At 53.6% G+C, this 16,449-nt stretch overlaps 3 protein-coding genes across 3 annotated transcripts, besides 1 other annotated feature; 1 reads left to right on the top strand and 2 right to left on the bottom strand.

The window, feature by feature from the left end:
* Window positions 1–1,806: 1,806 nt before the first annotated feature.
* CCOS01_02535 (uncharacterized protein) lies at window positions 1,807–2,470 on the bottom strand (the record flags this gene model as incomplete). Its single annotated transcript, XM_060450723.1, has 2 exons — window positions 1,807–1,886; window positions 2,092–2,470. The coding sequence occupies 2 exons, from the start codon at window positions 2,468–2,470 to the stop codon at window positions 1,807–1,809; spliced, it is 459 nt and encodes a 152-aa protein (XP_060319373.1).
* An 8,010-nt stretch (window positions 2,471–10,480) lies between these two features.
* Window positions 10,481–10,567: a sequence feature (Short protein (CCOS01_02534, KAK1537214.1) was converted to a misc_feature.).
* Window positions 10,568–13,949: 3,382 nt separating this feature from the next.
* On the top strand, window positions 13,950–14,360 carry CCOS01_02533 (uncharacterized protein; the record flags this gene model as incomplete). Its single annotated transcript, XM_060450722.1, has 1 exon — window positions 13,950–14,360. The coding sequence occupies one exon, from the start codon at window positions 13,950–13,952 to the stop codon at window positions 14,358–14,360; it is 411 nt and encodes a 136-aa protein (XP_060319372.1).
* A 58-nt stretch (window positions 14,361–14,418) lies between these two features.
* On the bottom strand, window positions 14,419–14,664 carry CCOS01_02532 (uncharacterized protein; the record flags this gene model as incomplete). Its single annotated transcript, XM_060450721.1, has 1 exon — window positions 14,419–14,664. The coding sequence occupies one exon, from the start codon at window positions 14,662–14,664 to the stop codon at window positions 14,419–14,421; it is 246 nt and encodes an 81-aa protein (XP_060319371.1).
* Window positions 14,665–16,449: the final 1,785 nt, after the last annotated feature.

Genomic DNA, 16,449 nt, shown 5'->3' with positions numbered 1-16,449 from the left:
GAGTTAATCTTTGTCCGTCATAAAGATTCTCCTGTGTTTTCTATACGGGTAGCTAGGCATGTTGATGAGTGATCAACAAGTATGCAGATGGCGAAGTCGATCGAGGTGCATCCGCTGCCCGCATCGCCTAATCTTGCTAGCTGGGAGTTGAGTGTGCGCTTGCTGCAAACCCTTGGCCCGTCATTCCCAGGGGCCAAGTACCCAAGATTGACCAACTTCGCCAAATACTTCCCTGTCTTATTCATGAGACGCGCTTTTTGCTCGCATTCCTCTACTAGATCTTGTTGCGGTTTAGCCCCGGTCATGCTAAGAGAGAATGTGGGCAAGGCGAGGCGCCAAAAAGCCAAGCCCAAACTTCTCAACCTCCTCGAGTGCCAAGATGGAGTTGGAGCTATGGACACACATATGCGTAGGTACACAACTTGGCGAGGCGATATCGCGCTTGTCTTGGCTTTGGTGGAAAGACACCACCTTCCGTGTGGCGTAGGCTCATGTACCTACCGCAACGTCAGGCTGGCGGGCGGGAGGGGTCCCGAAGTCCATGCAACACTGCCGCAGACTAGGCGATATAGATCATGGCGGGGAGTTAGGGTGGCGACGGATAGACAAGCATAGAGAAAGTCCATTGGACCGTGGGCCTTAGCCATCCCAATGACGACGAACAGACGAAGCGGTGGCTTGCTCGCGCTCCTAACTAGCAGCCGCATAAGCATTATCGTATCATTTCCACAGGTCTAGCGTCTTCGGGGGGGGGGGGGGGCGCTTCTCAAATAAGAGGCGCGCCAAGATATATCTTGGCACAATGACTTTTTTTGTGGCACGTGTACGCATATGCGGCAAACAAAATGATTGATTTCTGAGGAGAGAGGGCTTGGGATTTTGGGTGATGAGGAAAAGAGGACTTGGCAAGTTGGCAAGTTGGCAGAGAGAGGCTTGGGTCTTGGCAAAAACTTGCTCACCATCATCATGCGCCTCGCTATCGCGAGTATCCGTACCCATACCCGACTTGTCTACTCTCGCTCCGCCACGCCCGAGGGGCTAGATCTCGCATCACACGGCACCACGTAGGATCACCTTGATGGCGAGCCAAGAAAAAGAATTGATAGATCATGGTTCGGGAAGTGAGGGGGAAATGGCTTGGGAGGATACCAAGGGCCGGGGAGGGGTGGTCATTCGGCGCCGGCGGCTGTGCCGGCACCGGCCTTCCGGAAGCCCGGCGGGCAGACGTAACAGTCCGTCCGGAAGGTGGAGGCGGAGGTAGAGATGAGCAAGCGACGTGGAAAGACCGGCAAGCGAGACACTCGACCTGATACTGTCACGATACCAACGGGGCTGGGCGGGGTGTGACGATGACGAAGGGCCAATACTAGGGAAGGGAGGGGAAGGGGGAGAGCATGTGTTCATGACCAGCCAAGTCCACGCCAAGCTGTTTGATGCCAAGCTTGGTGATGAATGCCAGAGTCGAGACTCAATGGCCACGGCCAGACAAGAAGACGTTGCCAGACTGCTGACGATGTGCGACGAGGGTTCGACACCTTGTTGCTCCTTTACGCTAGTCTAGACTGCTCCTCTCATATGGCTATCCGTACTTAGACGTGTTCGACGATTCCATGGTGTTATTAGTGACGGTCCCTTTGTTTCTGAGCGTGACAAATTTGACAAGACCCCTCCCCCATGTCCCACGCCAAGATAAATCGCGGCACGGCGGCAAGTTTAAGATGGCTTGGATCTTTTCCGCACCCGTTGCTGCCGCCCGCCGCCGTCAGTTTGCGGTGAAGGCCATGTGCAGGGCCCATATCAAGGTTGTTACAAGGCGCGGCGACCGCGGCCGCGGTCACGGCGGCTGTTGCTTGCTCGCCTGTCTCTGGCGACGTTGCGGGCGGGAGCTGGGATCAAGGGATTAATATGGCAGTGGTGCGAATGGCAGACCAGGCTGTCTGCGGGGACCCAAGTCACTTGACTACAGCTATATATGATGAGAGACGGGGGTATCCCCATCTCTGGGACGGTCGATTCCCTCATGTTTGAATACCTATGTGCCAAGAGCTTCACCCCTGGTCACTCAGTGCCCCCCTGGCTGATCTGACATACCTTGTCTTGGCCTCTGTTGAGCGCAGATACCCTCGAGAGTCGGGACTGACTGATATAGCAAAAAAGAGGGAAAGGTGAGGGGCCGCAATTCAAATTGGCGACAGGGAACGTGAGAGAGAAACCGAGATGGGTCGTGACAGGCAGGGAATCTGGATAGCACCGTGACTGGGGTGAAAAGAGGAAAGGGCAGGAAATAAGTCAAGCGGAGAAGGGCAGACAGGCCGACAGACCGCCTGTGAGGCTGTGAAAATATCGGTGAGGTGAGCTGTGTGCAAAAGACGAGGAAACATGAGAAACATCTACGCGTTGTGAGGTGTCGTGGAGCGAGGCTCATCACCGCCGACATTAGAAATGATCCAAGCCGGCCGGCGATTCTCATAAGCAAGTAGTGCCGCACGGCGAACGTACCGGTCACACATTTGCGTCTTCCCCTTGTGGCCCGGACGGTCTACGGAGTAAGGTGGACCGTGACAGCCCCTCGGGACACGCTTACACCGTGGTCGGGGTCCAAACAGAGCCTCTCTTCTGACAATAGAGAAAGATAGGCCGATGACATACTCTCATCTGTCGTACGGAGAGTTAAGAGGGGCCGTCATTGGCCCATACGGGATCCTGGTCAGACAGGTTGGTGAGGTGCCGGGCCACTGTGGGTAAGACAAGGGGCAAGAAGCTACCGGTAGGCTGAGCCAGACATTCGGACACTCTGTTGTTCTCTCCAGCCTCCAGCATGTGGAAGCGCTGTGTGTGTAACCGTATGTATCACAGTACTCGTTCACAGTACTCGTTCACAGTGATAGTGCCTTGTCCCCCTCCTTGGGACAGCTAAAGTCGGGTAAGACAAGACCAGCAAGATGGTGATACACTGACTGTATCTTGGAACCACCACTCGACAGGAGTCCAATGGGGTCAAGGCTACGCGCCGGATTTGGCTGAAACCATCTTTCTCTATCACACAGTCCAGAACCCCCATCTTTCCCCCAGCTGCGGGTAGGTATCTGTGCCGTGCTCGAGCTGCAGTCTAACGTGGCACAGCAGTCAAGACTCCTCCCGTGGAGCAGGCTAGGTGCGACACTGGAAGGCTTAACGTGACAACAATGCATCGGGTCTAGATGGCGAAATTCGCTGTGCCCACGCCATCGTCGTGTTAGTCTACAGTGAACTGCGAAACCACGACACGTCAAACATTTACCATGCAGGCCAAAGGTCTGCAGCCGCACTGGCATTTCGGCCGGTTCGGTTCTGGCCGTCAATCCATTCTTGTTTGGTTTTGTTTTAGCTCAGGTTTTCGACATCTCCTAGACCAATGGCAACAGATGCGTGACCTTGGACGTGTGCACCATGTCTTTCGAGGCTTGGATCTGTGCCATCAGTGAGTACAACGTCTCCAAGCTCCGAGTCGGAGGTAGATAGTTTGGTCAACTTCAGTCTAGCTCAATCTGGACATAGCCAGCAAAGAACTGAAGCTGATGCGCTACCTTAGCGTACCGGGATAGGGTAACCAAGAAAAGGAGGCCAAGGATAGGTGTTAAGGACTTGAGAAGTTGAGATGGAGTGATGGTATCCGCACACTACTCCGTACGGATAGTATTGTATGCAAAGTGTCCGTAGATGACGGAGTTCTTGGGTGTTACGGACGTGCCTCCGCGAGTCGTGATCAGGTTGGCTGGGAGCCCTGCCTACCTGGCGGGAATCATCGGAAACGTCGCCATTGCCCATCATCGCGACAGGACCAGGCCAAGCGAGCTCGGGGAACAAGTGCGACACAGAGTGACAAGGCGTCATGGGCGGGGTAGGGGACGTGAGGCATTCGACGAGGCTACAAGGCATATGTCGGCGGGGAGCTTGCTAATGGGGAGCGGGGAGCTCAGCGAGCGGGCGGGCGCATGAGAGATGGCCAAGACGAATGTGAGGCCGGTGAAGTGGGCATGGGTGGCCCAGCAGGATGGGACGAGAGGGGAGCATGGGGTATCTTCGCTCTTGTGCTTTTTCCGTCCGTCTCTTGTTGATCACTTGTGGGTGTATCGGCCTCTGAAAGGGTATGGCCATGCGCTCGATGGCATCCCTAGTGTAACAGGGAAAGCTGAAGGGCCATCCCGTTCATTCTCTGGCTTTCTCTCTCTCCGCCTTCTCTGGCCCATCTCACCCATCTCCCTATGTCGGCCCTGTCGTCTCGACTCTCAACTCTCTCGTGCCGACATCCTTTGGCCCCATTTCGCCTCAACCCCCGGTCCTCGAACCTCAACCCTTCTCGGCCCCCTCATCTGTGAGAAACCCCTCCGGGTCTCTTCCAGGAAGGAGGAAATCAAAGTAAGGGTGAAAAGACCATGACAAGAAAGGCGTCATGGCCTGTCGATGTCGATATGGGAATAAGACGGTTGAGCTGGAGCATCAGCGTCCACTTAGCTAGGGCGGTTGGGTGAACGAGTCTAGCGTCGAACACACGGCTGCTCGGACACGACAAAGCAGTGTCGCCGGACCACTGGCGTTGCGACCGCTTCGCGGAGGCCCGCGGAGTGCGGGAGCCCCGCGTCCGCCTCAGGCCTGCTAACTTGCCTGCCCATTGCATTTGTATGTACGTAGTCAACCGCAATCCGCCATCCATGTCTGGGATCTGGGTACTGTGAGAATCCGCTTTGGTGTCCCAACTCCCATCTGTTCAAAAGGCCCTTACCACGTGAGGCGGACCAAGGCCAGACAACAAGGCGAGCGGTCGAGTACCCAGAACCGTGCTCGGGCCCTTTCTAGGCTCATCAGGCTATGACACCACTAGACGCGAGATTTTGTTAAATAACGATACAGAATCAGGCCACTCGTACACAAGGCGGGCAGACAAACCACACCCCCAGACACTAGTCGACTCCAGTGTGAGATGCGTCGCGCCCGCTCAAGGATACCAATGTAGTAATCCAAGGGCCAAGAATGAGAGCAGAGCGAAGAGGAAATGGCATGTCCAAGGATCAAGAATAAGACTCGTGGGGCGTAGGGATTCCGCCGCGGACGCACGCAGGCTATCGTCAGTGTCTGTTGTGGATGATTTCCTGTTTGTTGACTAAGCGGATGCTGTTTACATCCGTACTTCATCCTCATCGTCTTTCCGGGGCTGAGCTTAGAACCCCAGCCTCGTTTACTTGGCGGCGGGCGTGAGTGAGGCCTGCCCGGAGTGAGACTGAGTTGGCCAAATTGGGGTAGTACACTCATACTGAAGTCGCAATTGAGGATACTGCTCATTTGCCTGCAGATTCTCGATCAACGTAGGACCGGCCATGGGGTTTGAATTGGAGTAGGTACTGTGGTACCCAATGGAGTCTGAAGATGAACAACGACCCCAGCGCATTCACTGAGACAGGCGTGGAGCTCTAGCCCCAACAGCAAGACTCAACAACCGGTGCCGTCATCAGAATTGAATTTGCAGGACAGAGTGCCGGTTCGGCATCCTAGGCACGCTTCCGGTAGGTCGGGAACCGAGGCGATTGGCGGCCTCGTTTGGCTTCTTCGTCGCTTGTGTGAACGATTGGTCGGTTCAAGTCAGGATGATATCGCCGACGGCCGATGGCCAATGGTGGTCCAGTCTCTGCATATCATGAGCCCTTGATCAAAGTCCGGCCGGCCGAGTCTCTATTGTTGCCCACGGACATCGGGCTTTGATTACTGCATTGGTCCGTGTGAGTAGTGAACCTGAAGGCCGTCGGTGAGGTGGTCAGGCAAGGTAGGTGTGGTAAGGTTGGTAGGTCTTGTCTCAGGCTCTTCCTTGGCTATTGAGCGGGAACCCAGGCTCCCAGTCGCTGGCCCCCTTGGCGGCTGTGAGGGAGTATTCGTAGGGAGTTAGGACCCAGGCCCAGGGAGCGATGTCCAGAACTTCAGGCTTCGGGAGCATAGACAATGAACCGGGATAAGAGGGTCAGCCCTGGTCATGGCCCTTCCAAGTTCCCCGGGGAAGGGGGTCAGGCTAATTAGCAGGGCTACGAAGGAGACACTTCTTCTATGCTCCCGCTCCCGCCCTCGAGTCTTGCCCGCCCTCGCAAGGTACGGATACTTACATTGCCTTCTCAATTTGCCCCCTTTGACGTAGGGGTAGGTTGTGAGTTGGGACAGATTCATCGAGGAGGACACATCCTGGGAACATGGCAGAATGGTACGGGTATCCCGTTGAAGAATGAAGAGTCCAGTTGCTGGTACAAGGTTGGAACTCATGTTGTCTGAGCTCCGGGTCCGACTCCGGCTCCAGCACTAGCTTGACCAGATGGGGTGCCTAGGTCCAGGATGCAACAGGGAGAAACTCGTCGATTTCGGGCTGCCAATGCGGGAGCGTTCATCGTGCCTCAATGGAGAGTTTTCAGACAGCACGAGCAGTGTCCGTACGTCTGGCCGGTTCTGATGTAGGATGAGATGAGATGCGAGAGGTGATCGAAAGTTGAAGGTTGGGTGGGTGGGTTGCGAGATGAATGGGTGCTGCTGGCAGGTATCCGTAGCGGCGTGGTACAGAATACCCTTCCAATTGCAACCCCAGTGTCCCCCGTCCGGCCGCAGAAACAAATGGAGGATGTGTCGTCGGGGCCGGCTCCGGGCCCCGCACAGCCGAGCTGCGAGATTGGTGGTCGATACAGGCGAGCTATCCAGGATAAATGCTGTGAGATGAAGCCCAAGACGCAAAGAAAAGAGGGGAAGGGTGGTTTGCTATTGGTGTCAAGTTTCAGATCCAAGCACACGTTGGGCCCAAGGAAAACGCTCACCTGTCAATAACAGCCACGACTATCTGTGGGCGTTGAGAGAGATGGAGAAAGTCAACCTAGTGAATACTGCAGGATTGCAGCCCAACTGCAAGTGATGTTGGATTTGTTGCGATGCGGACCAAGATGCAACGCCGATGCCCCGAGCTTCTTCTAGGTTCTAGTATACCTAGGTCTGCTGTGGCGTGCCTCAAACCAGACGAGGCATGTACGTACTTTGCACCTGTGAGAGATGGGATATCTGCATTCGTTTGGTGCGGTAGGTGAGTACCCACGTCCCTTGACAAAAAGGTAGGCAGTCCATAATCGCTTGCCGTCTACGCAGTATGAATTATTCCTCCAAGTTTCGGTACCTTACCTTATGTAGTGTGGACCATGGAGTACTCCGTACCTATAGACGGGTATCGGTTCACCTCAGTTTGGGCACTATGCGCGCCGCATCTGTGCTGCCTGAGGATTGATATCCCAGCGGCCAGGCTGCAAATATCTCAGGCATCATTTGCAGCCTGCAGGTGACTAAGGGCATAAATCAAGGCACCAAGGCACCAAGGCATCAATATGTCAAAGATGCCCTGCATCCCGAAATCTCAACCCTCCTAGGCGGCGGCATCTGAAAATAAAGTCCATCGCCGGTTTCCTGCCGACAAACGCCGATTCACCAGCACGGCCCTTTACCTCTATCTAGTATCAGTAGTCGGGTCACTAGGTAGGCGTTCAGAGCATGAGCCATTTGCCTTCAACGCCGGGTACCACGCGCCCGTTGTTCTCAGCCGTGCACCATCACCATCACCATCATCACACATCCATCGTCGGACGTAGCTCCTGTGTCCGATTAACCAATTGAGCGAATACCTCGATGCCCAATGTAATCTGCTCCAGGACTCTGGATGAGGAGCCTGCCGTTGCGTAAATGGAACTGCCCAGATGTATGGGTGAACCTTGAAACGCGCCGCCCTGGGATGCCGCAAATCTGCGCACAAAGATTGATTGGGGTAGGGGGTACCTTGGCGTGGATACTGCATAGCCGGCGCTCAACCACACCCCTACCTTTGCGGCAAGCTAGATGGAGACTGTTGGAGTTCGTTTCTGCCTCGATCCATCCATGTTCTCGACAGCCATCCATATCCATACTTGCGCGGTCATCCCTCTACGGTACGGGTATTCGTACCTTGAACAGGCAATACGCTTCGCATACACCACGCCCGTGCATATCGAAGGGAAATCAGATCTGGCTTGATCATCTCGCTGTGCGGTAGCCCGTACGCGCACTCCCACCATCATGCACACAAAGCGCAGGCACACACTTTCACCATTACGGAGTACTGCCACATGCACTTCGGTTTTCTTGGCACATTGGCTTCGACCTTCCTTTCCTCAAAGCCATGCGGGCGCAATCCAGTAAGGTACACACATTCTCTACACACTAGGTGCCGGAATGCTGCAGTAGCCAGGGCGCACAGTCGCCCATATGGCACCCTCACTTGCCATGCCGCCGACGTTAGCTTAAGCTGGCATCCCTAGCAGTCGTAGCAACGCCGGGAGCATGTCTCGATGGAATCAAACGGATATTGCCGTTCTCCACGATCCCCTTCCCAGTCACTGATGCGACAGAGTTCCCCTGCTCAATCCCAAGATAATCACAGCATTGTCCTGATCGCCCTGTGCCCGGGGTCTTGCGACCATCAGCAGGCGACAGAACGGCTTGCTGTAAAGTCTTGGCAACGATTCCTCAACGACGCTGGCTTGTGAATGTGATAGTAGCCAATGCCGTGGATCATACCTGGAGACTTTTCCCGCTCCCGGCTATTTGCTGTACGTAGTATGCTAGCGTTTTCTGCCAAATGATCGTGTAGCTTTGACCGATGCAATTGGATGAGTCTTGGTATTTTTTGACACGCAAGTAAATTTCCGCCCAGACTCGCGGTAACCTGTCGTGCTGGAAACCAACGTGCGTGTTTGGACGCATGGCCTCGTCCGCTGCCACCATTCGAATTGACTTCTGCGTGGGACAGCCTGCTACAGACCCAACCGGACCGAACTCTGGTCAGGTACAGAGACAGGCATGGGTGGTATGAAAGTGACTAGATACAGATATGGCTTACGTCTGAGCACGAAATTTACAGATCGTGCATCACTCAGCCAATCCACACACACACATCCGTAGTTATGTATGTCCGTACACCGCCTGCCAACGGCTTACCATGGAGAGCAATGCACGTTCCCGTGCCTAGTTTCAGACTCTAGATAGCCATTGACTTTGAGAGCAGCATGTTATGTATGGAGCAATATGATAGAGAATGGAAAGTCCATTGCGCATAGTCAATGTGCCCCGGCTGATATGTTGCGCCATTGAACGTCGAAAGCGCATACGAATACAAACAAATGCAAGTGCCACTGCATGACCACCCCGCCGATGGCGATGAGGCGGATCCGAACATCTTGAAGTTATGCCGCAGCGTCCCTCCCGCTGACCCTTCATCTTCAAGACTAAAATCGGCTCGCCTTGCTGAACCAATAAGGTTAGCTTTGACGAGGAACATGCTGGGTATTTCTTGAAGCTAAATCCAGAGCAGTTGGTGAAGCGAGAGAGAGAGAGAGAGAGAGAGAGAGAGGGCTCTCGGATGTCGGGTGGGCACTTGCACCACACCATCTCAAGATACGATGAGACGGTTTAGCTTACGTTGGGTATGTGCCTAGGTTCTGTTAGAATAGAGTTGCCCAGCTTCATCCACATAGGTGACAAGTGAGTGAACAAAAATTGGCTTGCTTGCTATCTAAGAGATGAAGTCTTAGTTGGCAGAGGGATGTCCAGTTGTGTAAGTTAAACGTTGCATGATGCCCGGCGACCAATCTTTGATCTACTCCCGGCCGTTCGGTCAGTTCGCCACCTTGTCCTTTAATGATACGATAATGTGATAGGGTGTAGTCAAATTTGTCGTTGTAGCCATCGGTTTCGGAAAGTAGGCAGACTCTCAAGATGGAGGATGACGATACACTGCCGGTGATGTGAGCTCTCCCCTGGTCTCGACTCCACCGCCCCCTCCGCCCCCCGGTGTCCCATTTCAACGAGGCCGTGTGTCAGCTGTGGTCTTCCCAGCAAGTGACATGACTTGGTTTCTTAGAAGAAGAGGCTCGTACGGATATCGTTATCTGTACATGGCGTTGAGTAGGGAGTACGTAGCCTTGACATAGCAGGAGCAGGAGAATTGATAAACCATCTACATTCAGAGGCAGGCAGTGAGCTCATGCATTGCAGAGTGAGGCCTGGCAAGAGGACAGAGAAAACGGCGGAGGGAATTGTTGTTCCGATCCGCCCGATCTTAAGTTGGAAGTCACGAAATGTTCAGGTTTCGTGCTTGATTGCTCTCATCTTCTAGCTTAGGTACAAGATACCCAAAGCCAGAGTACATAAGGTAGGTTCCTAAGGTACCTAAGATACCTACCTTAAAACTGTCAGTAGGTACGTGCTGCATTCACCAGATCACGTGTTTCTCTTTTTTCCAAACCGTGCTTGCTCAACTCGACTTGGCAGACATCCCGCACCATCATCCATGTGATCCACGCCCCCCCCCCCTTACCATTCTCCCCTTCTGATTCTGCTCCCGCTTCACCCTTTTCGCTCCTTCAACAACAACCCCACCACCACCACCACCCACCTCACATTACCATCCAGCCATCCATTCTTTCAACTGCACGTCGCACAGCCTTCCATCGACCACCCACCCTATTCCCACCCTTGTGTTGATCATTCTTCAATTTCTCGGGGACCTGAGCCTCCCACCCCGCCTGGGTTCCTGGCGTTGGGTGCTTATGAGCAGGGGTGGCCTGTGGTCCCTTGTTCTGCAGCTCGCAACTTACTGGCTCGGCTTGCGTCTGCTTTCTGTAGACGACATGGGAAGATCCTGTTCACCCTGTTCCCTGTCCGAAGTGACAAGCTTGATGGCAATAGTCTTTTCTCCTCCGTGTTTTTTTTTTCTCTTTCTCGTCGTCCCTATCTTTATTTGCTTTTTCCTTCTAACCATCCCCCCCCTTTACCCTATTCGTGAACTCCTCCCTGCAGACACAGCTAAGGTAGTAGCTATGCAAGCCTATCCGTACCCGTAGACGCAATTCTGTCGCGAGCTTGTACCTGGCCAAGTTGGGCTAGGGAACCTTGACCCGAGTATTCTCGCCCGTCATTGAAAATTCGGCCTGTTGCTTTTCAGAGGTTGGTCCCTATTTGACTTAGGACCGAGGCTGTTGGCCGGTTTCGCAAACCCGCGGACCCGCCGTTCGTTGCTCGGATTGCACTCCGTTGTGAAGCTGCCGCGACCAGTCTATCCATAGTAGAGCCCCGTATCTGTACGTTTCGTCTTCTTCTATCTTCCTTACTATTCCTAATGGACCATCAATCATCTTTCTGCACACTTTCACATGGTGTCCACACAGCTGTTGTCGCCATGAGCCTACCTTGACTCTAGTGCCGTGTGGTATTGTCCTATTCGTGCCTTACTGGATACGGATACTCCGACAATATTTGGCCGGCTCCAAGCGGGAGCACAGCTTCCATGTCTTGACGATGTTCCCATTCTCCACTCAAACACATGGCGCATCGCGGCTCAAAAGTCATGCCGTTGTCTTTTCGTCCCCTCAACTCTCGAGTCTTACCCAGGTACTAATGTGTGTCCTGACCAAGTGTATCTGTAGAGCAATTCCACGAGTTTCGTAGCAGAGATCTACTTGGATGTATCAGCGTAACAACACGCAAATGTGGGAATATCAGCTTCGGCTAGGTATGAAGAGCAGCAAGACACACTTTGAACATCAGTTCCATCATCAACTCTGCAACATTTTGGGGTATCGACTGACGAGACGTCGAATCAATCTTCAGCACCCCAGGTCTTTCCACAACCCTTCCACTGACCCTAGCTACCTAGGGTTTGAAGCCTGGCCCCTGGTCAGGCACGAATCAATACCCGCGCGGAGTTCTAGCTCAAGCAAATCAGCGAAGCCGACGCAGCAAGCCACGGTCCCCCCCTATCGTCCCTCCCCTGTGCCGTTCACACACTGACACTCGTGTATCCCGTACTTTGTACTCTTCCATTGAGCTCGCAGGCACGACAGGCCTTTTTCGTCTCCATTTGTACGCATTGTTCACCTACTCCCTGTTTCCCTGACGCAAAGCCACAGGCGTTTGGCACCGCGAAAACGAGCCACCAGCATGGGCACAGGTACGGTACACTACGGAGCGCCAGATCCCACCGTCACCCATCCCAAGTGTGCCCATCTGTCTTACCTAAGGCGTACCACGCGACAACGAGTGCCCCTCCCTGGCTCTGGCTTCCCTCAGAGTACGTATTATTGGCTGTCTCTCAACGGCGACGTACATGCTAGGATATGTGCCCCAATGGTTCCGGCACCGTGCCGACGATATTCGCGAGCGAGAATAGTGCTATAATCGGCATCGACTAGAAATCCCAAACACAAGTCTGTTGCCAGACGCCGTTATGCGCTGTGCGGTTGGAATTTACGTGGGTATTGTTCTATTTCCAATTAAGCACAATACGCGCGACTTTGGAGCCGCGCTGGGTGGGAAGCAAAGCTGCAGGCATCCGAGCCTACAGGCTACACCAAACCACCGGGGGTGGTGGGACGGAGTAAAGTTTTCTTGATGACAATCTATTAGAGTGACATCGACCAAAGGCAAAACCGCAGTCAAGTTAGCATGCCACGCGGGAAGCGGGCGAGGCAGGGCAAGGGACCGGAAAGGTAACAAGAACGGTAAGCAGATTGGAAATGTCAAAAATAACCCAATTCTACGAACAGCAGGCACAGACGGTTGGTTAATGGCAAAAAGGAAGGAAAAAAGGTGCATTGGTGAACGACGGCGAGAAAGTTTGAACCTCCAGAGAGTGAGTGCTTTAATCAGTCCATGATTGTACCCGCCACACACCATATCACGCTCCTTCTACTAGCATCCGACGTGTAGTCAATGAGTTGTGACAGAATGCCTGTGTCACTACCTAGTACCTCGAGGACACGACGAACTCTTCGCACACTACCCAAGCACCGGATGGAGTATGGAGTGAAGCTGGGGGGATCCATCAGCCTAGCTCCGTCCTGTCTCACTCTCACGCCCGGCGCAGTCGGGACAAACACAAGAGGCTGCGGGACGAAACCAGTACGAAAGGGGAATTCTCGAGATGGGAGCTGACTTTGCATTTTCCGGCCTTGTCTTTCGGCTTTGTCCCTGACGCGCTTCGGAACTGGGGTAAAAGAGCCCGTCTGCCGATATAGACGTGGTTGGCGGAGGCAGTCCTCGATTACGAGAGACCAAGAAGATGTCACCCGCAGGCACGCACGTACGGATACATACGTACCCCTTGTGGTCCCGGTGCCCCTCCTACGGTCTACCCAAGTCAAGGTAGTGTTGGAACAACGTGGAAGGGGTTTACAGATGGAAATTATCCTCGCAATCGGGATCACTCCCTCACACCTACCTATCCACTGGTTACTGCTACTATGCAAGAACACCTAGGCTATGTTGAGCCAAAGCGTTTTCGATGGTACTCGCCTCACCTACAAGAAGTTCGTCTCGATGGTCGATGATGCCTCATCTTACGTGTTGTTCACTGGTCCTTACGCACTCCTCCTTTCACTTCTTCTTCATACCCTCTCGCTTTCCGTTCTAGTGTCATCACTTCATCCACAACCGAGCGTCTTGAGGCGCAAGCGTGGTATGACTGACGCGGCAGTTGCATTGATAGCCCTATTCGTACTTGGAGGGGGGGCATCAATCAGCCTCGCTCGCATCGAACCCTGCGATGGTTATGTTCTTTTGCTGGACCCTTCACTTCGGCGTAGCCTAGCCTCGCCTTGGACGAAATGAAATAATTCTCAACGGGCGAGATTTGCCAACGGGCAGGTAGGGGACCAGGTGCCGTAGCCAAGAGGCTGGTTGTCGCCATGGATGCGTCGAGATGAAATTTAGCGGCCCCTCGACCCTTGTCTTTTGACCTTACTTAACATTCTTCCCCAACTTTGCAGCACAGGCGTCAAATCTGCTTCTCCTCTGCATTTACAAAGTAGTCTCTGATTACCGTCTGCTGCCCCTGGATACTCTCACTGTATCTTGTCCTTGCATCAACCCGTATGAGCGCTCTGTTGTTGACGACAGCCACAACGAAGTTGCTATCCCTGGGTAATTCGCTACTTCTGGCGCATCTGGTGGCCTGTGTGCGCGAAGTAGCGATCTTCTACATGTTCGGCGCAGACATGTTCCTTGTCTCAAGTCAGGCTCTCACACGGCACGCAAAGCAAGACAGGGAAGCTTGGAATTGGACGACGGGCTGGCTTTGTTTTCTTCTGTTTCCCTCCTTGTTTTCTTCAACATTTTGGCTCCCGAGCCCGCCGCCTGTGCTCTCCCTGCGCTGCCTTTCCCTTCCCGTAACCTTCTGTTCCTCTTGCCACGGCCCCCCACCGCTGCCGCCTTCTACCGGCTCGACCGTGCCCTCTTCCTCTTCTTGGCTGGCGGGTCATGAGAGGTTCCATCCAGTGTTGTAGCAGAAGGTCAGGCAGCCAAGGCATGGTGCAAGGGCCAGCCGTTGGGTATCCGTAGACGTTACGGTATCAGAGGTATCAGAGGTATCAGAGTGTCAGTGTCGAGAGTCCTTTTGTATTGGAAGGGATGGATGCCACAAGCGATGGCATGTCGAACGCCGTGCTTTACCTGACGGTTCATGCCTCTTGGCCCATTGCAATTTACCTTATACAGTCCTACATAATAAGGCAGGATACCTACATGAGGCATGGAGTGGAGTATTGTAGAGAGACAGTCTGCCGAAAAAGCACTAGCAGGCACGTGCATGCTTTCATCTCTCCCTTGAGTGGGTTGGCTAGACTTGGGGCCCAGATGTCTTGATTCTCCAGTCATGGCAACCTACGTACCCTGAGGACAATGTATCCGTAATAAAGAGTGGAAACTTGGAAGGTGACGGGAACTGCAAGGGGGCAACGGGGGAGAGAGAACCCCAAGAACAGTTCCTTCCTATTGTCAAATTGACGATACGTCCCCATACTCCATAGGTAAGGTACTCTGTGACTCTGTGCCTTCCTTTTGACAGAAACGTCTTGGTGGGGCGTACGCCTCGTCCCGAAGAGGTCTTTTTCATCACCTCTTGCGACTTCCATACGGAGTACATACACATCCCCAAAGCAAGAGGATTCGACATCAATAGCAACCAGTAATTGCCAATGGCATGACAGATACCGCACCACCTGCGCATCCACCTTTTACGTTTCAACCATCTGGTGTGGTTGTCGACGTTGTCGCCGCCGGCTCGCCTCTTCCCTCTTCCTGATACCTCTGGCCGTGCCCATCTTCCACCCTCATCGCCGCCTTGTCCCTCTTGCATCTTCATCTCTATGCCCCCCCCCCCCCTTTCCCTCCTCTTCTCACCTTTTCCTTTTCACTCCCACCCGACCGTTTAACGCCTATCCCATCCCATCCTGTCCATCCGACCTTATCCTATCTAGCTCATAGTTGCCTTCCCTGTCTATCCATCCTGTTTCTTTTCCTTCAATCCAACCGTTCGTTGCCGTCTTTGTCCTCGTCCTCGTCCATGTCGACCAGTCTCCTCCCCGATTTTGAATCTATCAATCCGAGCACAAACTTGGCGCTGACACCTCGCGGACACTGGACGCTCGGTGATTTACTGCTCCCCTCAACTTGCAGGTGCTCAGCACCGCTTGGCCTCGCAAGGCCTTCAAGCGGTCTTTGGAGTATTGGAGAGGAATTGGTCCAAACACACACAGTGGCCTCACACTCCCCCTTCCTTGTCGTCGGGCAGCTCCCCGCTGCCAGGAAGAGATGGGTATGGCTAAGTATCCAATTCTGCAATTGCACAGCCGTTTCTCTGTACTCTGCCATGACGCCGGACCACCAACCGCAGCTCATACCCAGATCCCTCAACATCAAGTTCATTGCATGTTTTATCTGCCCTCATGTATCTTCGCCGTTGCTCATACCAAGTGTCAGCTACCTTTGTCCGTCTCGGCTCTCGCGTTCCTTGTCACTGTTGCAATCGTACTCAGTATTGGTTTGCCGTAGCTGGTGATGTATTCGTTGTCGACATTTGTTTCATCGAAAGCTGCCGTAATTGGCTTCAACCAATGCTCAGGGCATGACAATACAGGTCAAGCAGAAATACGAGAAAAAGATTTTGCTCCCGTCGACCCGCCAAATAGTTGGCATCAAAAGCCAAAAAGTAAATCAGGCAAACTATGGCTACCAGCCCGAATCAAGCATCAAGCACCGGCCAGCAGTTGTCGTTCGATCCCGTCGCCTTGCTTTGCCCAAGCTCTTTCTTTATCTCCCCTCTCGGTCCTTGTGTGGGAAGCTTACCTTGAGGCATTTGAGCTTAACCTTGTCGGACTCTTTCCCTCACCCAACCTTGACCATGCGTCCCACACCAATACCAATACTAGAACGAGGGACGACGACATCGACAACAACAACAACTACTACTACTACTACTACAACAATAGGAGCAGCTGCTTCCGACCAGCATCTGGTCTCTGCCTGTTGCCTTGCACACGCTGTATGGCAGAATTTGGTCCTCGGCAGGATGTGCTCATGGTATTGCCGACTTAC

Source organism: Colletotrichum costaricense, assembly GCF_030867565.1.
Source record: "Colletotrichum costaricense strain IMI 309622 chromosome Unknown Scaffold_2.1, whole genome shotgun sequence".
Lineage (NCBI taxonomy): Eukaryota > Fungi > Ascomycota > Sordariomycetes > Glomerellales > Glomerellaceae > Colletotrichum > Colletotrichum costaricense.
The sequence above is the reverse complement of the archived record's forward strand: the minus strand, read 5'-3'. Positions and strand labels throughout refer to the sequence as shown.